The sequence below is a fragment of the Protopterus annectens genome, chromosome 3.part0 (genome assembly GCF_019279795.1).
Source record: "Protopterus annectens isolate FY-2018-M chromosome 3.part0, PAN1.0, whole genome shotgun sequence".
Taxonomy (NCBI): domain Eukaryota; kingdom Metazoa; phylum Chordata; order Ceratodontiformes; family Protopteridae; genus Protopterus; species Protopterus annectens.
This window is the reverse complement of record NC_056731.1, coordinates 1,935,311,315-1,935,333,737: the sequence shown is the minus strand read 5'-3', so window position 1 is coordinate 1,935,333,737 and position 22,423 is coordinate 1,935,311,315. Positions and strand designations below refer to the sequence as shown.

The following is a 22,423-nucleotide window of genomic DNA, read 5'->3' as shown; positions in this document are numbered from 1 at the left end:
ATATGATAAATCTTTGCACATTTGTTATTAAAAGATTGCAGTGTCTCTGATCAACGGCGGTCACTGTGGTGCAGCAGTTAGCGTTGCCGCCTCACAGCAAGAGCGGTCACGGTGGTGCAGCAGTTAGCGTTGCTGCCTCACAGCAAGAGGTTCTCTGGTTCGATTCTCAGCTGGGGTGCCTTCTGTGCAGAGTCTGCATGTCCTCCCTGTGGTCGCGTGGGTTTCCTCCGGGTGCTCCGGTTTCCTCCCACATCCCAAAGACATGCTGAAGGTGGATTGGACACTCCAAATTGGCCCTAGGTGTGAGTGTGTGCATGCGTATGCCTTCTGTGGAAGGTTGGGTGCCGGGCTGGCACCTCGGCACCGTAAAACTCCACTGCCAATCATGAGCAGATAGGTGATCCGCTGTAGCGACCCCTAACCGGGAAAAAGCCGAAAGAAGAAGGATTTAATGCATTCTGCTGAACAAGTTGGAAAACATACTCTGCAATGTGGTTTTGATTCATTAGAGGCATCTTGCAGGGCTGCTGTCATTCGGTCTGTACTTAGAAGGCATACTTGGCTTAAGGAGCAATCTTTGCCAGATCATGTTAAAGCTAAATTACTGGATGCTCCCTTAAACTAAGATCGCCTGTTTGGCAACAAAGCAGAAGTAGTACTTAAAAAGATGGAGGAAAAAGCTAAATCTATGCAAACTGTTAAAGATTTCCTGCAAGTACAGCCTTCCCAGATTTAGTAGGCATTGGCCCTCTAAGAATTGGTCCTTTCCTGCCTCTTCCAGGCCTTCTCAGTCCAAACCCAGAGCCAGCAGAACACCCAAGCTTCAGTCCCAAGATACTCACAGGCCTAAGCAGTGGGGGGCTCCCACTTCCAAAGCAGGGAGTAGTAAGACCCCCCCCCCCCATGGTAAACGGTCTCAGTGACCTAACTTTAAATCTTCCAAGCCCTGCTCAACTGACTGTTCCTTTAGGGGAAAAAATTTCCCTGCTTGCAAAAAATTGGGAACTCATTACCCAGGATAAATGTGTTTTAAGTATAGTTTCCCAAGGATACAGATTTCACTTCCATTCCTTGCCAACCCCAAGCAGTTGGCCAGACCTACCCCCAAATCAGTGGGCAGAGGCTCAAAAGCAAATTCTCTCTCTCTTTTAAGCATCAGGGCTTTTCAGCCTGTCCCAGAAGAAGAATGGGGGCAAGGTTTCTACTCAAGACTTTTCCTGGTACCCAGAAAAGTCAATTCCTGGCGTCCTATCCTGGACTTATCTATCCTAAACACATTTTTGGTAATCCCAAAATTCAAGATGCTAACTCTTCATCAACTGCTTCCCATGCTAGGCAAAGATGCCTTGTTGGCAACACTGGATTTAAAGGAAGCCTACCTGCACAACCCAATAAGGGAATCTTGCAGAAGATACCTACGCTTCAGAGCAGGCTACATGCACTATCAGTTCTCTGCACTGCCCTTTGGCTTATCTACTGCGCCCAGGGTATTCACAAAGTGCCTAGCTCCAGTCATTGCATTTGCAGGCAAAGAAATATTCAGATATACCCATACCTGGACGATTGTCTAATTCAGGCAGAAAGCCAGGACATACTATTAAATCATCTGGCATTTCTAAAGAAATTGCTAACGTCTCTGGGGTACACCATAAATGAAAAGAAATCGCATCCTGTACCCTGCCAACAAATTGTATTCCTGGGAGCAAGCTTGAATACAACTTCCCAGATGGCCTGCCTCACGCGAGAGAAGCAAGTTCATTTGACAGTCTACTTCAAACTACTGGCCACAAAGACCCAGCTATCTGCAAGGAAAATACTGCAAGCCCTAAGGTTCATGGCCTCTTGCATTCTACTAATTCCATATGCAAGACTGCATATGAGGAAACTACAATGGTATCTAAAAAGCCTATGGTGTCAACATCCTCAGGCTCTAGAATCAATTATTCTTATCATACCTTGTCTACAGATAGAGTTCTTTTGGTGGGCAGAGGCCTGCCACCAAAACAAGGGACTGCCATTTGTCTACCCCCTGCCACCCAAACCCTAACAACAGATGCATCAGATTATGCATGGGGAGGGGCTCACTTGGCAGGGCAGTACATTCAGGGCAAATGGAACCGAAATCAAATGCACCTGCATATCAGTCAAAAAGAAATGTTAGCTGTACAGAATGCTCTGACAGCCTTCAAGGATCACATTCTTCCAGGACAATTATTGGTAAAGACAGACAACACCACTGTTATGTGGTACATAAACAAGCAGGGGGGAACCCACTCCTACCCTCTCTGCAGACTAGCCATGGCTCTGAGGAGCACAGCCTTGAGCTACCAAGTGCACCTACAGGCTCAATTCCTGCCAGGAAAGCTAAATACACTGGCAGACGACCTAAGCAGAAATCTTATGGACCCACAGGAGTGGAAACTGGAACCAAAGATATTCAACACGTTGAGAAACAAATGGGGGAGCCCAGAGATAGACATGTTTGCCTCCCCCAAGAACTACCAATTCGACAAATTCTGCACAAGGACTCCCCACAAACAAGCTTGGAAAGTGGATGCCCTGTCCTTCACCTGGAAAAACCTATCAATTCATGCGTTTCCCCCACTGCCTCTCCTCTCCAAGATACTATTAAAGATCAAACAGGACAAACCAAGGACAATACTGATTGCACCAGACTGGCCATGCCAACACTGGTACCCCCTCTTGCACAGTGCGTCACTGCTGCCACCATGGCACCTGCCTCAGACCCCTGCCCTGCTGTCCCAACAGGAGGGCCAGATTCTGCACCCACAGTTTCAAACCCTGAACCTGGCAGCCTGGCTAATTACCTGATCTCTCCATTATCATCCCTCAGTAAGTAAGTAGTGGATGTCATTCTGGAGACAAGTGGGCCTAGTACTAGAAAATCCTATGCTGAAAAGTGGAAAATATACTTTTCCTGGAACCAAACTCAGGGGATGGGCACAGCTGCGCCCAGTGTTCCCCATATTCTTCAATAGTTAACTGAGATGCTTCACAAGGGCCTTTCCTTTTCCTCCATCAAAATTCATGCCGCAGCCATTTCAGCTCATTACAATACAGAACCACCCCTCTTCTCTCATCCACTGCTGAAGAAATTCCTCAGAGGGGCCAAAAACGTCACCCAGGAGAGCCCCTACTCCAGCCTGGGACCTTAACTTTGTATTGGAAAAGCTCACTCTACCTCCCTTTAAGCCAGCTGCAAATGCAGAGTTGAAATTCCTTTCTTGGAAAACAGCCTTCCTTCTAGCCATCACTTCAGCAAGAAGGGTGTCTGAATTACAGGCCCTCATGGTAGTGGAGCCTTTCATCATCTTTCATGCTGACAGGGTGTCCCTCAAGACCAATCACTCCTTCATGCCCAAGGTGGTATCCAGTGTGGCCCTTAATCAGTCCATTCATTTGCCAACCTCCTTTTCTAATCCACAGAACAAAGGGGAACGAATACTGCACTCCTTGGATGTGCACAGACAACTTAGATTTTACTTGGACAGGACTAAGCCTCTCAGGAAATCTGAACAGCTGCTGGTTGCATTTGCTGCAGGGGCAGAGGGGAAGGCCATTTCAGAGCAAACCATTTCTAAGTGGATAGGCCATTGCATTCATTTCTGCTATAAGCACCATGGAAAACATATCCCACAGGGGATAAGACCACATTCAACTAGGGCTGCATCTACCTCTACAGCCTTTCTCAGAGGTGTCCCTACCAGGGACATCCTAGAAGCTGCTACCTGGAGTTCTGTACATACCTTCACCAAGCATTACCACTTGCCAATTTTTCTAAATCCAGAGCTGGCTTTGCCACTGCAGTCTTGCAGGGCCTTATAGCTTGTCCTAATGCTATCTAAGTACCTCCTCCCACCCTTAGCTTTGGGAATCTACCCAAATGTGATGACTGCAACAGTGAAACATGAAGAATATAGTACAGTTGTGTACACTTACCATAAATGTAGATGTTCGAGTGTATTCACTGTTGCAGTCCTGGTTACCCTCCCTCCAGCCCCCTGACTTCTATTGACTATACCTCTTTTCTTGTTTACTGTGCTTAAAGCTTTTTGGTATATTTGCTTTTTTGTTGGGGGTGTAACCTTGTATAGAATTGCTTCCCATTATGAGGGCACCTGACATCTGGGGCAAGAAAAACTGATGTAATGGCATCGGCTGCATGCTTTATACCCCTGACTACCTGATGTCATGGAAGATGAGACAGCAACCAACGCAGGACCCAAGACCTTGATAATCAGGCCGACTGAGGGCTACTTCAAGCAGATAACCCAAATGTGATGACTGCAACAGTGAATACACTCGAACATCTACATTTATGGTAAGTGTACACAACTGAAATTTTTACATCCAGGAAGAAAGAGGTCATCATCTCTCTCTACTCTTCCCTCATTAGGCCAATCATCGAGTATAATACCCCATTTGGCATGTACCTCACTAGACACATGCAACAGCTGGAAAGGCCACAAAAGTACCTCACAAAGAGGATCCTAGGCCTTAAACACGTCATACACGGACAGACTCAAAAAAACTCCAGTTATTCTCTGTCTCTTATTGTCTACTAAGAGGCGATCTCTGCTTGACTTACAAAGCCATGTCTGACCCAGCTCTGTTAGAAATGCTACATCTACAGAAATCCCAATCCCTCCGCACCACATGCTCCATAGGTTCATAGGTTGGTACTAGGCTATTGGCCCCAGGGCCTATACAAGCCTAGCCATAACAATTCCCTGGCTATTTCTTCACACAATATTTACTTCCCTGGACCCCTGTCTAGCAGGGTGACTGATGTGATCCCTGGGGTGAATTTCCTATCTCCCATCCAATTGTCAAGGTTCCTTTTGAAGAGGACCAAAGAGGTGCTCTGCTTGACATGTATGGGCAGTCTCTTCCAGAGTCTGGGGAGTCTCTGGGTCAGGAACCTATCCCTCCAGCATGTTTTGTTCATTGTGATGACAAGGTTAAGATCCCTGGAGCGTGTGGCTCTGAGGAATTGGGATTTCTTTAAGTGTAGCATGTCCAACAGCTCTGGGTTTAACATGGTCTTGTATGTTAAGCAGAGATCGCTTCTGAGTAGACGATATGCGACAGAGTATAGTTGGAGTTTTTTTTAGACAGTCAGCATAGGGCATCTGGTTTAGGCCTTTGATTATTTTATTGAGGTATTTCTGCGGCCTTTCCAGTTGTTGCAGATGTCTTGAGAGGTACATACCAAACAGGGCATTGTATTCTATAATGGGTCTAATGAGGGATGAGTACAGTGGGACAATGACTTCCTTTTTTCTGGATGAAAAGCCCTTAGTGATGAGGTGTGCCACATAGAAGGATTTCCTGACTTTTGTGGCGATGTGGTTATCGAAGGTGAGACCACTGTCCACCTGTTTCCCTAAGTCTCTTATCACACTTTTGGTGTTTAGTGCACTGCCACCTATGTGGTAATTCACGGGTACATGTTTTTTTCCCAGTGGGGATAACTATACATTTCTTGGCATTGAGCTTGAGCCCATGGCTCTGGCACCATGCATCTGTTTCTGTAAGGCCCCTTTGTAGAATATCCACATCATTTGGGGATTCAATAATGGCTCCCAATTTGCAGTCATCTGTGAACTTTGTTAACCAGAGTCCCGTAGTGCTGGCCTGTATTTCAGAGAAGTAGATGCCAAACAAGAGTGGTCCCAGGACTGAACCCTGAGGTACTGCACTTGTCACTTGTCTGGAGCTGTTTTGGAGTCGGCTACTTTTACTGTCTGGGTTCTGTCAAGTAAGCCAATTGGCAACCCATCGAGTGACGTAGGGATTAATGCCCAGCTTAGTAAGTTTATCTAGGATTCCAGAGTGGGGGATGGTGTTTAAGGCCTTGCCGAGGTCCAGATAGGCTGTGTGGACTGCCTTACCCTCGTCCACAGCTCTGGAGACTGATTTGAAGAAGTCAGTCATGTTCAGGAGATAGGATCTTCCCTTCACAAACCAAAAACTGGGTAAGGTCCAATGTTTGAAGATTGCCAATGTCTTTGTTTAGAAGTTCCATGATGATGCGTTACATGGCCTTGCAAATCAGGCTCGTCAGACTGATGGGGTGGTAGTTTCCAGGATCCAAGGTGGATTCCCCCCTTGTGGAGTGGGATAACTGTAGCTGTGCGCCACTCAGTGGGCACGTTGCCTGAGGTGAGGCTATGATTAAACATGACAATTAGATGAGGTGCCAGTTCATTTTGTAGTTCATGTAGTACACATCCCGGGATGTCATCTGGTCCCATGGATGCTGCATTCTTAGCTTTGGAGAGTCATTACCACAATCAACAGAACATGCTGGAGGGACAGGTTCATAACCCAGAGACTGCCCATGCTCTTGAATAGACTTCTCATTCATGTCAAGCAGAGCACCCCACTGGCCCTCTTCAAGAGAAATCTTGGTGAGTGGATGGGAAATAGAAAGTTCACCCTGGGATCACTCCAGTGGCTCTACTTGATAGAGGCACTGGGAACTAATGTCTGGCGGCACGGTGCCAGGGCACTTCTATGGGCTAGGCTTGTAAAGGCTCCAGGGCCATTAGTCTAGTGCACACCCATGAACCTATTATACAAAAAAGAAATGGTGCTGAGCAAGTTTAATTACTTGAAATTCGTTCTGACCTGTTTTGCGAAGTTTGCACATTTTAGGGATGATTCACTGCTGTGTATTCCTCCAGTTCCTAGCAAGTGCCTTAAGTCATTTTAGCCAAGCCACCTCTAACTTCATGCCCTTTGGGTATGCCGTTTCCGATTCCATGTCCTTTAGACTTGCCACTTCTGGCACCATGTCGCTCATCCTTCTCTTAACACATAAGACAAGCAGGCAGGGGGTTTCAATTAGATGTTTTAATATATAGAAACACATCAGGATGGATAGCTGCATCATAAAGTACAAATGAACTAGTTAACAGACAGACTTACATACATACAGTGGATATAAAAAGTGTACACACCCCTGTTAAAATGCCAGGTTTTTGTGATATAAAAAAATTGAGACCACAATAAAACATTTCAAAACTTTTCCCACCTTTAATGTGACCTATAACATATACAATTCAATTGAAAAACAAATCTGTTCGGGTAAAAAATATAAAAAAAATAAAAAAATGTACAATAAGCTGGTTGCATAAGTGTGCACACCCTTAAACTAATACTTTGTTGAATCACCTTTTGGTTTAATTACAACATTCAGTCTTTTTTGGTGCACACCTGCCATCAATTAAAGACTGACTAACCCCAAAGAAAGTTCAGCTGTCCTAGTAGGATTTTCCTGCCATTTACTCAGTTGCCTGCTACAGCAAAAGCCATGGTTCGCAGAGAACTTACAAAGCATCAAAGGGATTTCATTGTTGAAAGGTATCAGTCAGGAGAAGAGTGCAAAAAAATTTCTACAGCATTGGATATACCATGGAACCACAGTGAAGACAGCCATCAAAAGTGAAGAAAATATGGGATAACAGTGACGTTGCAAAGAACTGGATGTCTTTCTAAAATTGGTGAAAAGACAAGAAGAAAACTGGTTAGGAAGGCTGCCAAGAGACCTTCAGCAACACTGAAGGAGCTGCAGGAATTTCTGGCAAGTACTGATTGTGTACTACATGTGACAGCAATCTCCTTTATTCTCCATATGTCTGGACTGTGGGGGTAGGGTTGCACGACGGAAGCCTTTTCTTAACCAGAAAAACATCCAGACATGGTTAAAATTTGCAAAACAGTACATCAAGTCTCCCAAAATCATGCGGGAAAATGGTTTGAGGAGACCAAGGCTGAACTTTTTGGCCACAATTCCAAAAGGTATGTTTGGCGCAAAAACAACACTTCTCATCACCAAAAGAACACCATCCCCATGGTGAAGCATGGTGGTAGCAGTATCATGCTTTGGGGTTGTTTTCTTCAGCTGGAACTGGGGCTTTAGTCAAGATGGAGGGAATTATGAACAGTTCCAAATACCAGTCACTTTTGTCCCAAAACCTTCAGGCATCTGCAAGAAAGATGAAGAGGAATTTTACCTTTCAACACGACAGTGACCCCAAGCATACATCTAAATCAACAAAATAATGGCTTCACCAGAAGAAAATTAAAGTTTTGGAATGGCCCAGCCAGAACCCAGACCTAAATCCAATAGAAAATCAAAATCTGTGGGGTGACCTGAAGAGGGCTGTGCAGAAGAGATGCCCTCACAATCTGATAGATTTTGAGCGCTTTTGCAAGGAAGGGTGGGCAAATCTTGCCAAGTCAAGATGTGCCATACTGATAGAATCCTACCCAAGAACACTGAATGCTGTAATAAAATCAAAAGGTGCTTCAAGAAAGTATTAGTTTAAGGGTGTGCATGTTGTACGTTTTTTTATTTTTTCCCCTAACAGATTTGTTTGTTTTTCAGTTGAATTGTACAGGTTATAGGTCGCATTAAAGGTGAGAAAAGTTTTGAAATGACTTATTGTGGTCTCAGTTTTTTATATCACAAAAACCTGCCATTTTAAAGGGGTGTGTACAGTTTTTTTATCCGCTGTACATACATGCTTACATCTCAACAGCTTACTACAAAATGGCAGTCTAGCTGGAACGTCCTCAGTATTTGTACACTTGTGCAAGCTCTTGGATACCTTCTTAAAGCTGCATACACACACATTGATCTACAGAGCAGGGAACTGCCATAAGGGGTAAAAGCCATCTGTAAGGGAAACTTAAAGAAAAAAAAAGCCTGTAAGGAAAAATAGAACGTAAGCACAAGTCAAAGAAACACTGGAATTTATTTTCTCTTGCCATGAGATGTCCACTTCAGTGATAGCTGTTACTGCTTTGATTACTGAGAAGTTGGGATTCTGTGTGACATGCAGTACATGGTTTTCTGGGATAGTCACTAAACATAATGGTCATTTTAATAAACACAATGCAACACTTGCACAGCTTCTAACGTGCTTTTCTTGATTTAGACAATCATACTGAAAACAGTAGCATTGGCATCCTTATTCCCTGTACTGTTTGGATTTGCACATGATGGATTACAGAACTTCAAGGACTGCTGTCTTCTTGTTTTATGCAAGACCCTCCAGATTGGATCCTAAATGAGTAATTGACACAGCTACTGTCTGTAAAATAGATGAGCTAAACTTGTAGAAATACACATTTTCCAAATCTGTAGGTAACAGTTCTGAGCATTTTTTTTTATTGCAACCCAGATGGGATGGAGGAGGTACCATCCTACGTAACTACACTAACTGCATGTGGGAAAGAGGAAAGCAGTAGAAGAATATCTGGTACTGTTCATTTTGGAGCTGTATTGCCAGGAGGTTTGCATATGACAAAATGCACATACTGTTTTGTTATGATAGTAGCTCTCTCCTTAAAATTGTATGGGCATGGTAGATGCAGACATTACTCCTTTGTATAAGGCAGAACACCTTGTGTTGTGATACTCTTCCCAAAAACTATTTTAACCTTAATTGTTTAAGAAAATAAGAACAATTGATTTGTTTATTGTACTGACTCATGTCATTGAGTGTAAATTTTAGTTACTTTGTTTACATTTGTTTGTTTATTTACTTGCTGTTTATTATGGGGACATGACTCTTAAATGGACCAGCACAGTAAGCTCGGTTTCCCCTCCAGAATCAAGAAATTCTTCTTTTGCAGTCTTTGAACTTTTATGTTTGACTGTTAAATGCCTTAACTGTTTAGATAAGGGCATCTTCTGTTGTTGCAGCTATTTTGGCACACACGTGCCAGTCACAGGTTAGCTACACTTACTTGTTAGGCAATATGACTACTTATTAGACAGTATTTTTACTTTTCAACTCTTATGGTACAGGGATCAGTACAGTTGCACACCACAGTTCTAATTATTTGACTGTAAAGGAGACATTAGCATACAAGGCAGAGTGGAATTCAGTATGAGTAATTATCCTCAGTGCAGACAGTATTCTTTGTTGCCATTGTATAAGATAGGGTCATCTGCACTAAGACTGTATATTGCAAGATCACTTGCTGATATGTCAGGAGCTGCATTTATGCCTTTAAGTAAGTGTCCTGTGATGGATCTTGCCACTCCTGTTTAAATCCCAGAACTGTAGTGACAGTATTAATTTTAGGGCTAGATCATTCTGTGTTATTTTTGCTCCTATTATTAAGTTGCACTTCTTCCCTAGTGGCGAGGACAACTTTGTTTTGTAGTTGAATCTTCAGATATAGTTAAAGTGAATTGGCAAAGGAATTATGGCTATGTGAGAGAGAATCTGATTTATTTAATGAAACTCTTTATATGCTAATATTGTAGCACATGTTCCTGCTCATAATTATAATTTGGAACATTAGTCTTCATTGTTAACAGGTTGTGTTTTTGTCTCTTATTGATAGTATGTCGGGCAGCCTGTGGCTTACATCCAGCAAGTATTTGTAAAATCCATTGTTTTTCCATGGGACAAAACTCTGTTTGCTGTGGACGCTTTTCGGTCACCGCTGTCTCGTGTGTTCCAATTGGTGGAGGAGGTCCGTAATCATGTTGTTAAGGAAAGGTAATGCCATTATTTAGAGAATAGGCAGAAATAAATACATTAAGCTTAAGCCGTCTAATATTGCTGTTTAAGTGATTAAAAAAATTATAATTCCAGTTTCATGAATTAAACTGAGAAAGAAACTAGAAATTAAAATATTTTGCAGTGTCTTAGAGTGCCTCCTTATGGGGAACCACTAAATGTAGCTCTGGCTGTGTATGTTCTTGCTTCAGTTGATGGAGGATGTATTCACTAATGAAGTTTGCATTTGTTCTAGATGATTATGTATGCTACTGACTGAAGTGTGCAAATTAAATGACGGAGAGAGGTCCCAGTGCTGAATCGTGGTACTTGACTAGCTAGTTTTACATTTAGAGAGACTGTCAGCAACTTGTGATCTGTTGGATAGCTAGCTTGCAGTCCACTGGCAGCAGTGGGGGTTTTACATCGTTTTCCTAATTTCCCATTAATACCAATGTGAGTGATAGTGCCAAAGGTCAAGCCAGGTTGAGATAAGCAGCATGCACTGAATGACCACTGCCCACAGCCTTTGTATCATTTTGAGGTCTAGGTTATTTAAGTTGCCTATGTCCGCATAAGTGAGTTCTGCTATGAAATGTTCCATATTTTTTTGTGTACAAGACTGGTGATGCTAACGGGCACTGTGAAGAGGCTGTCCTTATTTATGGGAGTCACAGTGTGTGTGTTCTCAAGACATTCGGCACAAACCCTATGAATAGGCTGAGGCTGATCATTTAAAACATTTAAAATAGAGGATCAGATCATTTATACTTGGGAGTGAGGACGGTGCAGCCTGGTATGTTATGTGGTTCCATGGAAGAAGTATTTTTACCATTTGACTGAGATTATTAGACTTGTTCACAAGCAGTTTCAGGGAAAGTGGGAAGAACAGTGTGGATAGATGGGGTGAAGTTTGCACTAAATGTGTCTGCTGATATATTGGCCACATCCCTTGGATCAAAATGTGTATATTTTAATGGATAAGTTTCGTGCATTTTTGGACATTGTTCCGTAAATTCACAACATAACTGAAAAATGTATTTATTATTTATTTATTTTACATTTGTTGACTGGGCTAGTCTAGCTGGATACATGTCCATTTTCAGTAGAGGCCCAGGGAGATAAGCTCCAAACGTAATATAATTACAAAATAGAAATTACAAAATAAAATTACAAAAATAGAAATTACAAAATAAAAATGCACTACTTACACTAATAGCTTTCATGTGTAGATAAGTTCCAAACATAGCAGAATGACTATATATAATACTTAAATGTTACTAAAGTTCTACTATATAAGAGAATGTAATAGTGTATGGGTTAAAATTAAATAAAAAGTTTGTCTAAGAAGAGGAAAAGTAGTTTAGAGTCTTTGCATGGGTTTTTAGATTTAAGGAGGTACAGGTACACTTGAGGTTCTCATGTTGCCATTTGTAAGTCAAGGTAGGGGAACATAAGATGAAGGTAGAGAACAAATGATACAAATGAGGGCTGAAATAAAGTTAGCTTCTAGGATTGAAGGAAGAGAGGGGACAAAGCCCATAAGGAGGGCATAAGGCAAGAAGAGATAGTAATAGGAAAAGTGAGGTTCAGTCAGGTTTAGAGCAGGGACAGAGCCAATGATTTTTCAAAAGTTCTTTGAGGTATTTTTTGTAGAGAGATGTAGATGAGAGAGATGCGAGTGACATCGGAAGCTTGTTCCATATTTTTCCCACAATGTTGGTAAAAAGGGAGTCTCCAGCTTTGTTATTAGATTTGATATTGGCGATTAGTAACTTGTTAGCTGAACGAAGTGTCGCAAGATTTTTATATGGGGAGATTAGGTTAGAGAGGATTGGGGTATTATTTGGGTGATGGATTCTTTGTGTGATCACTAGTTGATTATATACCAGCTGGTTTTGTAGTTCAAACCACCCGAGTTGTTTAAGGTTGTGACAGTGGTGGGTTCTAAAAGGGGTGCCAGTGGCAAATCTTGCTATATTGTTATAGCTAGTTTCGAGCTTACTTAGATTAGATTTTGATAGATTGGTATATATAGCCGAAGCATAGAATAGGGTAGAAGTGAGGTGGGTCTGGGCAATGGTGGTTCTAGCTAGAGGTGTGAGATAAGGTTTAATTCTATACAAGCAGCCAAGTTTTCTATTGACCATCAGTATAGTATTGTTGATATGATTGTCATAGCTGAGGTTATTATCTATGGTAATGCCCAGGAGACGTGTAGTAGTATCAGGGGAAATAATGGTACCGTTGTTAGAGGTAATTGTGAAGTGGATAGATGGAGACTTTTGGGTGGGAGCAAAAAGTAACAATTTTGTTTTTTTGGGGTTAAGGAGGCAATGGTCAGTAAACCAATTTTCACCAGTGTTAAATACTGTTTGGGTAAGAGTTTGAAGAGAGATAGATGAATTAGAAGAACATAGAGTAGAGTCATCGGCATATTGAATACAGTTGGCTTGAGGAAAAACAGTATTGAGGTCATTAATAAAAATGGAAAATAAAAGAGGGCCTAATATAGAGCCTTGTGGGACTCCATTGTTTACGGGGAGGGGTGTTGATAGATTATTATCCCAAAGCAATGCTTACTGTCTGTTTTTTTAGATAGGATGTAAACCAAAGTATTGCTTGAGGGTCAAAAGATTGTGCTTTTAGCACACGGATTAGTAAGTCGTGGTTAACCATATCAAAGGCTTTTGATAGGTCAATAAATAATGCGGAAGACAGAGAATTATTATTTCGATTTCTGCTTATACAGTTGGCAAAAGTTAGCAGGGCAGTGGATGTACTATGAAAGGGCCTAAAGCCGTGCTGGCAGTTGGCAAGTAAATTGTTGTCGAGCAGGTGATGAAGTTGTTGATGATGAATACATTTTTCCATTATTTTGGCAAGTGGGGAGAGTAATGCAATTGGATGGAAATTGGAGATATCAGTGGAGTTGCCTCCTTTAGGTAAAGGGATAATGTGAGAGACTTTCCATATGGACGGGATGCTACCTTCTGTCATGGTACTGTTTATAAGGATGGATATGGGATAAGCTATGACTTTGGAAGCTATTTGAAGATATTCAGCTGGTAGGTGGTCAGCAGACGGGGTACAAGGCTTAAGTTTTTGAAGGAGTTTGCAGATAAAGGATGTTGATACAGGTTGTATGTGGAAGGAGGGCACTGAACTGTTTATGTTTTGTAAAGGGTTGGGAGGACTGGGAGGGAGTGTCTTTGCAAGATTTTGAATAATTTCGGTGAAGTAATTATTGAAGGCATCAGCTATTTGCAAAGGATTATCATGAGGAATTGAAGTTGGGGCTGGAGTTTTAGAATGTCCTGGTTGGAGAAGTTTATTGATGCCTGACCAGAACTTTTGTGGATTTTTTGTATGAGATTGTTGAAGGTGGAGATAATATTTTTTTTTGTCTAAGATAATGTCCTTTTTGGTTGCATTTCTTAGCTGTTTAAAGAGTAGATGGTCTGCAGAGCTCTTAGTGGCTCTCCATTTGGCCCATATTTTGTTTCGTAGGAACATTTTTTTCCTTGGTTTGTTGTGTGAGCCATGGAGCTGCTTTGGTCCTGACTCTGGAGGATTGAAGGGGGGCATGGAGATCCAGGATTTGTAGGAATTTATTATTAAAGTAAGAAACAGCTTCATCTAGTTTGAGGTGCTTCAGGGGTGACCAGTTACAGGCTTTTAGTTCATTTTGAAAGCTATCTGCTTGGAAGTGTTTTTTTGTACGAAAGGTTATAAAGGTGTTATTGGTAGGATAATGAGCCTTTTGCCTTATTATATAGGTTAAATAATGGTCGCTAATGTCATCAGGTAGTGTTCCTGGTATATAGGTTTCAGGATGACTATTTACAAGAATCCAGTCAAGAGTGGTTTCTTTATTACTAGGTTTGTGAATTCTTGTAGGGGTGTTTATTAGTTGGGTGAAACCATAAAGATTAATGTGGGTGTTAGGATCAGGAGAGCTACAGGTAGTCCAGTCAATATTAAAGTCACCTAGTATGATTGCTTCTTGAGGAAGTAGGGTGGAAAGGCTACTAAGAATGTTTTCAAGAGTATTGGTGTTATTTCCAGGCGGGATATAGGTACAGATTATAAAAATAGATTTAGATTTATTAAGTTGTAGTTTAATAGTGAGGGTTTCGGCATTGGTATTAGGAGGTAGAGGTGCATTATGGGATGAAACTAGAAGTTCTGATTTATACAAGATAGCTACACCACCACCCTTTTTGGAAGTACGGTCACATCTGAGGATGTTGTATCCAGGTTGGGTTATTTCTAGGTCTTGAGTAGAGGGTTTTAACCAAGCTTCTGTAAGACAAAGGATATCAAATGCCTGAACTTGTAGAAGAGCATGTAATTGACTGAGTTTGTTGTTAATGCTACGGATGTTAAGTTGAGCTATTTTGAGAGAGTTACCTAATTGTGTGGAGGTAGAAATTCCATTAGATGCTTGTGTTTGTGGATTATTGATGTTTTGTTGGTTATTATAAATTTGTTGATTAGGGCCAGGATTAGGATGAATATCTCCATCTAATAAAAGATGAATAGGATGTTTTAGTACAGTCGTTATGTTTTTAAAGTACTTGAGCTTAACTTGCTGAGGAAGTAGGTAATATGAGAAGATCTATGAAACTACCTTGGAGACTGTAATGCAGTCTCTATGAAAAAAGATTTGTCGATGTTCTCACTGAAGTCATTGTTGCAGTATTCCAAACAAATGGGTTTTCAACACTGACATCCAGTTGGGGTACCAAAGCTTAACCTTCCCTGGATTGTATGTTTAACATATGACCTCATTTCACAAGCATATGGGTATATAGGTAGACATATAAGAATAGATCCCCAGACTGTCTCGCCACCATTCTGAACGCAGGTCTTGCACCCTTCAGACTGATCTTCTTGTGGTAGTTGGTATCATAGCTACCAAAGAAATACAGATAAGTGCCTCTTTGGGGAAACTTCTTTTACTTATATAAGTTGTTTTTCCATATCTTTGTTAGAAGTCAACTACGAGGGGTAAGTATGAGTGCAGCAAGCAAATTCCCTACAAGGACCTCTATACCCAGTGTCTGTTATGCATTGGCGTGGAACAAAACTAGTAGGCCTGCTTCATTTGCCAATCCTTTGTACCCAAGACTTTGCAATTCCATTTGTCTTCGTAGCCAGCATCTTAAGCATTTGACCCACTCCAAGGTAGCAGATTCTGCCTCACTGGATGCACCTCCATCCCACAAGAAGAAACTCAAGAGGCCTAGGCCTGGCATTCATTCTACCCAGTCTAAGTCTGACTTACCAGCTGAGGTTGAACCCACGCTTTGTTCGCCTCATCCTCTGAGGCCCTCTACCACAACCCTGCTGGAGGTCAGTATGGTGTCAGTTTGTCATACAACTGACAAAACCACTTCTGCTGAGAAATGGGAACTGCTTTTCATCATTTAAGAGGGACAAGAAGACATCCTGCAGATTTTAGTCAGGGAAGTTATTCCCAGAACATTAAATGCTGTACATTAGGAGTCAAAGCTGCCCCACTTGGTTCAAGCAGACATCACACTGAAGAAAAAGTGACAAAAGACAAAGACATGTCCGTTCACCCCTTTTTTCTTGAGAGAAGTAGTGGATGGACTTTTCTCAAGGTCTTCTCAAGGCCATTATAACCTTGAAACCACCTTCTTTGTCTGCACCCCGACCCCCTCCTTTCCCTCTTCTGATGGCTCTGACTCTAACCATACTCTAGCTCACTGTTCTCATATCCAGTCCCCCTGTCAAGTCCTTTCAGATGATGAAGACTCCACGTCTCATGACGCCCCTGTGAGAGAGGCTTCTTCTGGGGAAACTTTTTATTTTCAGCATGATGAAACATTTTGGATGGGAGTCTAGACGAATTACAGAGGTCCAGAAATTGCATTACAGTCTCTTGGAAATGGGCACTCCTGTCTCATTTCCTATCCCTTCTGTGCTGGAGGCCTTTTTTGGTGCCTTCCAGTCTACCTCTACAGCTGTTGATTTGCAGCTGTTTGCTTCCAAAAGGCCAGGCAGGTCTACAGTGTTGGTGATGAACTTAAATTCCTGTATAAGAACCCAGTGGCAGACCCATCTGCAGTGTCTCTTTCCTCAGGTAAACCTTCTAAATTGCTCGCCGGCACCAATGCCCCCTCTTAAGACAAGGACAGTAGTGCCATAGATAGGTGGGAAAAGAAGGTCTCTACTTCCTGTACTCTGGCTTTCAAGGCTATTAATTATCAGATCAAGATGTCCATCCTCAACACTTTGAACAAGGTTATGGTGGATTTCCAGGGTTCGGTGTCCAAACAACAAATTCTGTCTATGGTTAATCTTGCTACCTAGGTGGCTAGACACATTGTAAAATGTAGTTGTGATGCCTTGGAGGCCTTTTCAAGAGCATCTTTTGTCATCCATTGGTATGGATGGTTACACAACCAACCTATGTCAGAAGATTTCAAAGCCAAGCTCATCGATTCACCCTTGGACAAGAATGTTTTGTTTAGTCTGCAGGCAGTCAATTTCTTTAAAGCATTACAGGAAGAATGCAAAACTTTGAAAGACTGCAGACAGATTCTGCTTACCGCTTTACCCAGATGCCAGAGGAGCTACCCTTCCAAAATCACTTCTTTTGTTAGAAGAGAATCCAGACCACTTCAGAAACACAGAAAGGTGCTCTGGAAGAAATTTCCAGAGAAACCTTGGAGGGACCCCAGATTGGGGAGGTCTCCCTTCTCAGAGAAGTCACTGTGACTAACTTCCAAGTTTCGCCCCACCCATTACCCTTGGTCCTGCCCTGCCACTCTGCAAAATACTAACTGTTGGTTTGAAATGCATTACAAGACAGCACAGCACCAGGTTTAATCCTGACATAACACTTGTTATTCATACTTCATGGAGAATATAGTACCTGTAGCCATGAGACAGAGAATCAAGCAAAGACGTTGAGGAATGGACCGTAGTGTTCATGCACACTAAACCAAGTGAGTCAGAAACAATGGGCAGCATTTTTAAGTTGTTATTTTAGAACCCAAATTTAGTGATCAAATGTACCAAGTGTGCTTTTGTAGATTTTTTAAGTAATTACTGATGTCCTTCTGTTCCCATGTTGCAGTATTCATACTGTGGGATTTCCAGCCCTTAGGTGACCTGACATCGGCTCCTATACAAAAGCTTAAGCCTGGCTGCTGTAGGTGCGTGGGATGTCACACGTAGGGCCATAAACCTTGGAGTATAAATGTGACATTGGCATGCACAAACCCCAGAACCTTTCAGCCGCAAATGACGATTACTTCGACCGCTTCCCTCCTACGTCTGAAGACATCTAAAGATAAGTATCCTGTTGGGGTTTTTGCCTTTTTGTACTTTCTTAAGCTTTAGCTTGGTTGCTGTAGTTGTTTTTCTCTAGCCAATGTCGGAGAAAAAGAGTAAATGTAGTTGCGGGTCCCAGATTCCGCACAAAGACTCCTACGACTGCTGTGTCTTTTGCTTAGGTAAGGAGCACAACCACAAGGCCTGCTCTGTTTGCCAATCATTCATACCCAAGACCTTACGCAGCCGTCTATCTGAGTTAAATCTATTTCTAGAAAACCAAAGGCTTAAATGCCTCACACTTAGGATAGATTCTGAGTTGGCCACCCAAGCCAAACAACTGCAGAAGAAGGACAAGGTTTGTAGGCCTTCTCCAGATACAGCTTCACCTTCGGAAGTCCTGCCGGCTACCGTTCTAGGGGCCGAGGGACACCCGATTACTCTGATGGTTCCTCTAGGAGAGGCCGTGTCAGTACCCACGAATAGCACGTCAGCGAAGTTGACTCAGACTTCGGTCATAACCGACATTGAGGAGAAACCATCGCTGGACCGGCCAACCAAGACCTGTCCTACACCAACATAGGCCTCTGTTTCCTTGCCCACCCAGACACACACTCCTTCTAAAAGAAAGCAGAAAACAAAATACTTGAGCCCGACGCCTCCTGCAGCCCCAGACTGGGAGTCCTTCACTTCCTCCTTGATGCAGGCATTTATGGCCCTTAGGGCTACAGGCCCTACTCCCACGAGCATCCCTGTACTGAGTCCTAGGCTGGCTTCTGCCTCCTTCCTGCCTTTAGCATCTACTCAGCAAACAGTTACCCAGGAAGACCCAGAACAGTCTTATTCCTCCTCTGAGAAATCTGTCTCCTATGTTTCACAGATTGCCTCTCCCATAGACTATTACTCACCTGAAGTGGACTCCCCACTTGAGGACTTATCATTTGGGGAGACCATCTCAAAAATAAAAGAGTATTTCAAGTGGGATATTTCTTTAGTCTCTGAAACCCAGAAAAGATATTTTGAGCTTCTACAGCTTGACTCCCCTTCACCTTCAGCCCATCCCTCCAGTACTCCCAGCTTTCTTGGATGCTTTCACTTCGGTTTCTAAGAACCTAGACTCTCAACCTCCTGCCCCTAAGAGGTCGGATAGGTTTTACAAAGTCCCTGATGATTACAAGTTCCTCATAAAACCACTTTTGGCTGACCCCAGCTGTTATTGCAGTATCCCCAGACCGACAGTCTAGGCAATTGCCTTCTGCTTCCCTACTGCCATCCAATAAAGACAGCAAAACCATGGACAGGGTGGGTACAAAGGTATACACCTCCTCTACCCTAGCTTTCAGGGATATAAACTACCAAACTCACATGGTGAAGTATGCCCTAGACCTAGTCTGTCAGGTCTCCACCTTGTTGGCTACCAGCCTAGACTGTCCAGTCATATCAGACATTTCCTCCAAATTGTCATTGGCCACCCATGTAGCCAGACACTCTATCCGCTGCAGCTATGATGCTGCATAAGCAGTTGCCAGATCTGCTGCCACTGCTTCCACCTTGTGAAGATACTCCTGGCTCAGACTACAACCTCTGCCAGATGACTTTAAAGCCAAGGTCATGGACGCTCCTCTGGATAACAACCTGTTTGACAAAAATGCTGCAGAACTTTATAAAAACTTGCAAAAAAAAAAACAAGGAACTGCAGGACATTAAGCACTTGCTGGTGTCTCCAGTGCCCAGATACTACAGGAACAACCCAGCCAAAATATCCTTTGTTAGAAGGGCCACTTCCACATCTCACCCCTCTACTGCCAGACCACGTAGGGGATCTCAGAGACAACCTTATCCCGGACCCCCTCAACCATAACCCCCGAACAAACAGCCCTTTCCAGCTAGAGGGGGATGCTCCTCTAAGTCACTGCCTTGCCCAAGTGCCCCTGTCCGCCCACCTTACCCAATGACTCCCTTTTTGGAAAACCATTACTACAGATCGGTGGGTTCTTTCCATCATCCAAAAAGGATACTTTCTTTCCTGGAAAGAAAAACCTACACCAATAAAAATTCCTTTCCCTCCCAAAAATCAACTCCCTCTACTTCTTCCCATCCTGCAGGAAGTACTCGCCCAAGCAACAATAGAACCAGTTCCCTTAGGTCAGGAGGGAAGAGACTTCTACTCCCACCTCTAATTAGTGCCAAAAAAGGATGGCCCCTGGAGACCTATCCTGGACCTCTCTTACCTGTTCCTGCAGGTTCCCTCCTTCAAGGTGCTCTCCCTTCAAACTCTTTTACTCCTCATTCCACCTCAAGCTTTCATGGTTACCCTGGACCTAAAGGATGCATACCTGCACATCCCAGTGAAACCCTCACACAGGAGGTTCCTGCACTTCTTTGGGCCCTCTTTTCATTTTTAGTTTACCGCATTGCCTTTTGGCTTGTCTATGGCACCCAGAGTTTTTACAAAGTGCTTGGCCCCTGCCATCGCCCACTACAGAACCAAGGGAATTCAAATCTACCCTTACTTGGACGACATTCTCATTTTGGCAGAATCACAGTCCTCCCTTCGGGAAAATCTCTAATTCACCATTTCCCTTGTATACAACCTGGGTTTCACTGTCAACCTCCAAAATTCCTCTCTCCTCCCACAACAGGACAAGGTTTTCCTAGGGTGCAGAATCAGAGCATCTTTAATGAGATCCTTCTTACCTCCAGACAAGGTACAGTCCCTCTCCTCCCATTTTCAGAGTCTGTTGACAGAATCACATCTAGCTGCAAGACAGTTTCTCCAAACTATAGACCTCATGGCTGCAACCATTCCCATGCTCTCACTAGCAAGGATGCACATGAGGAAATTCCAGTGGTACTTAAAGACTGTTTGGTCCCAGAGCCAACAACCTCTAGACAAACTCATCCCCCTTCTGTCCTGTCTAAAATTAGAGCTGAAGTGGTGGATTCAGCAGGTTTCCAACAACCAGGGAATTCCTCTTCAACTTCCTCCCACTTCCCAGTCTATGCACACAGATGCATCAGACCTAGGATGGGGAGAAACCCTGCAGGCTACAGTGTACAACAGTGCTGGACCCCTGCCCTACAAAAACAGCACATCAATGTCAGGAAAATGACTGCTGTCCTCCTAGCTCTGAATGTTTTCCTTCCCATGTTGTAACCAGGAATAACTCCACATTGTGACAGACAAAACTACTGTCATGTGATACTTAAACAAGGAGGGACAAAGGCTTACTGCCTATGTCAGATTACCCTGCTAATCTGGGAAATAGCAGCAAAACACAACCTCTTCCTGAAAGCTTCATACATCCCCTGTCAGGAAAACATGCTCAGCAGAACCACATCTCTGCAACACGAATGGATGTTGCACAGGGATACCTTCCTACACATAGTCCATCAGTGGAGCACACCACAACAGGATCTGTTTGCCTCCCCCCAGAACAGACAATTGAACAAATCTTGCAGCAGGACCCACTCACCACTAGCTTGGAGAGTGGATGCCTTCAGTTTTTCATGGCAGGGAATGTACCTGTATGTCTTCCCGCCCTTCCCTCTAATTCAAAGAGTCCTCCTAAAAATCAAGAAGGAACAACCAAAAATCTTGGTGGTGACTCTCTATTGGCCAAGGCAACACTGATTCCCCCTTCTGTTTTTCACTAGCCAAGGGCAATCACCACAAGTTACCCCACCAGGTGGACCTACTGACTCAACAACAGGGATCCCTCCTGGACCCACAACTGTATTTGCTACAACTAACTCTGTGGGTGATCAAATTTTGATCCCTTTTAGACAGCACTACTCAGAAGACGTGCTCTCTGTCCTGAGGGAGGCCAGGAAACCAACAACTAGAAAAAACTACTTGTCTAAATGGCAGAGATTCTCGAAATGGTGTTCTCTGAGAAACAAGGACCCATTTCTAGCAGATCCTCCCCTGGTCCTGAACTATACCTGCGGAGTCATTAAGGAGGGGCTAGCTTATTCTTCTGTCAAAGTCCATCGCTCAGCCATTTCTGCATGCTTGCCTTCACAGATGCCTCTTCTCTCTAGACTGGATGCAAACCTTTTCCTGAGAGGGGTCTTACACATCAGAAATCCAAGAAAGGCCATTTCTCCTCCCTGGGATCTCAACTTCGTGCTAGAAAAGCTTACCCTTCCCCCTTTTGAGACAGCCAGCACAGCATCTCTTCAAATGTGCACATAGAAAACCATCCTTTTAGTGGCCATTGCCTCTGCTAGAAGAGTGTCTGAATTGCAGCCCCTGATGGCTTGCCCTCCTTACACCACCTTCCACAATGACAGGGTTTCCCTACGCACTAACCCCTCCTTTACGCCCAAAGTAGTTAATGTGCTTTCCTTAAACCAGTCCATTCACCTAACCACCTTCTTCCCCTCTCCTACTAACTCCGCAGAGAGGATCCTCCATTCCCTAGATGTACATAGGCAACTGAGATTCTACTTGGACAAAACCAAGTCTTTCAGAAAATCTGACAAACTGTTCATTTCTTTCCATCCCAGGGCCCTGGGTAAGGCATTCTCCAAACAAACTATTTCCTCCTGGATCAGAAAATCCA

The 22,423-nt window shown here is 43.2% G+C and overlaps 1 protein-coding gene across 2 annotated transcripts in view; it reads left to right on the top strand.

Moving 5' to 3' along the window:
• LOC122797194 (SREBF chaperone) overlaps nucleotides 1–22,423 on the top strand; it is a 2,019,897-nt gene that overhangs the window by 302,645 nt on the left and 1,694,829 nt on the right. For both annotated transcript variants that reach the window (XM_044066018.1, XM_044066017.1), the window contains exon 4: nucleotides 10,390–10,547. In XM_044066018.1, the coding sequence (XP_043921953.1) occupies nucleotides 10,390–10,547 (158 nt within the window). The remainder of the gene's footprint in view (nucleotides 1–10,389; nucleotides 10,548–22,423) is intronic.